The following is a 4227-nucleotide window of genomic DNA, read 5'->3' as shown; positions in this document are numbered from 1 at the left end:
GATTTGGCAGAGTTTCTACAGCTGGATGCCCTTCCTAAAGCCAACCACTCCGAGAGTGTAGTTGGTGCTTTTACGTGCCACCCGCACGAAGGCCACTCAGGCAGTACTGGCAACGGCCACGCTCGAAATGGTGTATTTTACATGCCACCTGCACAGGAGCCAGTCTAGCGGCACTGTCAACGACCTCGCTCGAATTCAATAAGAGGATAAAGTCTTTTATAAGAATTTATCAAGTAGCTAGCATGAAAAAGCCTCATAAGGGAAAAATCCATCATTTATTCCCCAAAATATATTTATCTATATAAGGGCTAAAGGTTTTGGTCCCTCTTGAAAGGTTACGGCAAGGTGGTTGAAAGCGAGAAAAGTAGGTTCGGAGAATGATTAAAATCAGGTGTATATCATAGAAGAATGGTCAGGTATAAAGGATGTATTTATATGAAAAATTGAATGTAGAATTTACATGATGTAAGCAGGTCTTGTCTTTACAGCTGTTTCAAATGATCCATGAATAGTTGTTATAGCAATACATATGCAAGCAGGTGCATATTTCTTAGGTATTGCTCCTACATTCATAATGTGTGTTGTTATATCATCTATTTGTGGACCATTTGAAACAGCTGTAAATTTGAAACAACATATAAATTCTACATACAATTTTTCATATAAATACATTGTTATTGTTTGTCTGGCTTTCTTCTCTTCTTTGATATACATACATACTCACATACATACATACATACACACATACACATACATACACGTGCATACACACACACACACACACACACACACACACACACACACACACACACACACACACACACACACACACACACACACACTGATAAAGGATCTGAAAACAAGTTTCTCCAAATGAATCAAGCACAAATTAATGTAACAATTATTACATTTTGCAAAACAATAAAATTATCAAAAATATAATTAAATGATTTAATTTTATTTCAGTGTTACACATTAGCTGTCATTGTTTTACATAAATGCTAAAAATCTTAATTTTTAATGTCAAGTAAAAAAAAAAAAATAAGCAGAAAACAAAACATTTTATTTTATTATAAAATTTTGAGAAAAAACTTTTATCAAAACGAGCGTGCATAATTTATATATTAACGACCCTTTTGAGATGTAATTACACACATATAGACACACGTTACTTTGTTAACTAAAATTATTACAGAAATTAAGACTGGGATGAAATTCAACACAGGTGGTCACCATTGGACGTATATAAGAAGCTCCTTTCAAACTGAGACTGATATCTGGTTTCAAGTCTCAGCTGTGATACAGGTTTTGCCTGACTTATAATAAACGTCAGTGTCGAAGGAAGCATAAATATTCTGTTTACACCTTTGCTTCACTTAAAAACGTTGTGCTTCACGTCTGCTTTGAATGTGTTTTTTTTTTGTTTGTTATTAACCCTTTTGTTACCATATTTCTTTCAACATATGCTGCAGTTTTTTTGTTTTCAATTGATTTTCAAAATAATAAAGAATTTAGTAAAATAACTTTCTCATTATTAATCTGGGGTCTGGAACAAATTAACATAAAATATTGAAGGAAGTTTATAATTTAGACCACTTGAAAACAGTAAGGTTATGTCATAGAACCTAGGACGGTCTCAGGTGGGTTGGTGTCAAAAGGGTTGAGCCACATTGGCTGATTACCTGGGAAATATTATAATGATTGAATTTGACTGGCAACTGTTGGTGCTGCCATCTACAGTTGCTTTCAGAGTAAGAGGCGGAAAGAGAAAGAGTTTGCTAAGAAATAGAAGGGAGGGAGAAATTTCCCTCAAGGGGAGAGAACCACTCAGGGCAAAGAAACTGTTGTTGTTGTTATTATTATTATTATTATTATTATTCCACCACAGAACATGTTATGCTTACACCTAAACACTAAACACATACATGCACGGTATATATTATGAGTTGATTAACACTTTACGCATTGCTTAGATTAAACAAAGCCATTGGGACAAGGCATGATATTGGAGTCATTAAGCTTTACGCCTTACACATGGATATGTTATACAAGATAGATAGAGAGAGAGAGAGTACAAAACGTGTGAATATTACATACACACACACATACACATATGTACGTATACATATACACTTAGTCATTCTCGCATCCTTTCACACATTCAAATGTACGTTATGCAATGGTATAGATTGACACTGACGATGGGAATGGCTTCAATGAATTCATCCAAGCCGTTCAAAGGTGTCAAACAAATTAAAGAGAGCAATTAGTGCCACCCAAAAAATAAGTTGCTTGGGAAGCAGGGGAGTGGCAGCGTTTCCACTTTGGGAATTGCAATTTCCTCCCTTTATAGCATAGTCATAATTGCCGAGGCAAGCAGCGAAGGCTATGAAATGATGGATGTTTGTTTGTTCCATGGAGCCTTGAAAGAGGTGCGCCCATGGTCCGATACTATAAATAGCCACATCTTCTCCTGTATGGCTGCTGTAGTTCAATGGTACACCAACCTGGGGTAAATAGTTATCACCATCTGAAAGAAACAACGAAATAGATTAATAAGAATACTAAAAGCAACATTAATACAAAGGATTACTTTCATGGCTTACACCTGTTTCTTCATGCAAGCGTGGGTTTGATCAATATATTATTGAGCCGTTGTTTTATAGCTGGGTGCCTTTCCTGTCACTAACCTTCACTGGTTTTTCAAGTAAGGGGTTCTCTTATTCAAAGCAGCAACAATAACAACAATTATTTACATGGAGACAGCACACAGCTCATTCTTTTTATTTCATTTTTACATTTTTTTTTTTTTTGTGATGGCATGGGTTAGATGAGTATATTAATGAAGCAATGTATTGCAGCTGGATGCCTTTCCAAAATACAGAAATGTGATGAGTTTCTCACCTGTTGCAACATTAGTCAAATTTTGACGGCCACCTGGGTGGTTGGGACCAGAAGAATAAACCAAACTGGCGTATGGCATATTATCACTTGCTCCTCCCCAGGCAATTCTGTCCACCAAACCTAATAAAAAAGAAAAGCTGTCAGAAATTAGTTTAAATCATTTCATAACCGATGGAGTGCCACAATATATTATTATTATTATTATCATTATTATTATTATTATTATTATTATTATTATTCTAATTACGAAGGCGACAAGCTGGCATTAGCACACCAGGCAAAATGTCCTGAGTCTGAATTCCACTGCTATGTTGGTTTGCTTATGTCCCCCATAACTCAATGGTTTGGTTGAAGAGATTGATAGATCAAGTACTAGATTTAACAAAAAAAAAAATGTAAAAAAACTACTGGTGGCAATTTGTTTGAAAGTGGTGCCCCAGCATGGCCGTGGTCCAATAACTGAAACAGGTGAAATTAAAAGCTAAAAAGATAATATACAATATTAAAGGAAATATAAAAAAAAGGAAGAAAAAAAGAAACAGGAAAAATCATGAAACTGACCTAAAATGGAGTTATTTCGGGTGCCATATCCTAAGGTTGCAAATGAGATGGAATGGTCAGCTGTGGCTATAACTAAGGTATCCTTCAAATCAACCAGCTTCAAAGCTGTTTCCACAGCTTTATCGAGACCCAGTGTTTCGTATAAAGCTTTCTTTGCCAAAATATCGTGGTGAGCTGAGTCAATTTTGCCGCCTGAAATGAAAAATGGTAAAAAAATAAAAATACAATTGCCAAAAAATGACACAAATTATAAATGAAATAAAAATGGAAGAACTTATTATGGAGGGAACACGTGAAAGGGGTAGACCCAGGCACGAAGTGGTGAGAAAGGATCTTCAGACGTTGGGCCCTCAGAGAGGGAATGGAATGACGGGGCCAAGACCCCTGGTGGTTTGCTGTGCTTGAGAAGACATGTCAAGCTAAGTAAAATTGAGGTTGTCCTTACATACAGGAATGTCCCCTGCATCCCTCTCCAGCTGAGCGTTCCTAATCTTGCGGGCCCCTGGGTGATGGTGCCACGTAAAAAGCACCTGTACCAGTGGCACATAAAGGACACATCAGACTGTAGAGACCATGCCAAAACAAACATGGGACCTGGGCCGCTCTGCAGCCCTGCCAGCTGCTGCCAAACCGTCCAACCCATACCAGCATGGAAAATAGAAGTTAAATGATGATGATGATGATGATGATGATATGAATTTCTGTACTTTAAGTAAAGTTGTTTGTATTATCTTCTCCTCGGCATAAAGGGGCTGAGCTAAC

At 36.8% G+C, this 4227-nt stretch overlaps 1 protein-coding gene across 1 annotated transcript in view; it reads right to left on the bottom strand.

Moving 5' to 3' along the window:
- Positions 1–937: 937 nt before the first annotated feature.
- Positions 938–4227, bottom strand: part of LOC106882835 (alkaline phosphatase) — a 14438-nt gene continuing 11148 nt past the window's right edge. Inside the window, exons 8-10 of the mRNA XM_014933630.2 lie at positions 3466–3657; positions 2905–3024; positions 938–2530 (exon numbers count right to left, since the gene is read on the bottom strand). Of these exons, the coding sequence (XP_014789116.1) occupies positions 2223–2530; positions 2905–3024; positions 3466–3657 (620 nt within the window). The 3' untranslated portion in view covers positions 938–2222. The remainder of the gene's footprint in view (positions 2531–2904; positions 3025–3465; positions 3658–4227) is intronic.

This window comes from Octopus bimaculoides, chromosome 25 (genome assembly GCF_001194135.2).
Source record: "Octopus bimaculoides isolate UCB-OBI-ISO-001 chromosome 25, ASM119413v2, whole genome shotgun sequence".
Classification (NCBI taxonomy): Eukaryota; Metazoa; Mollusca; class Cephalopoda; order Octopoda; family Octopodidae; genus Octopus; species Octopus bimaculoides.
The sequence above is the reverse complement of the archived record's forward strand: the minus strand, read 5'-3'. Positions and strand labels throughout refer to the sequence as shown.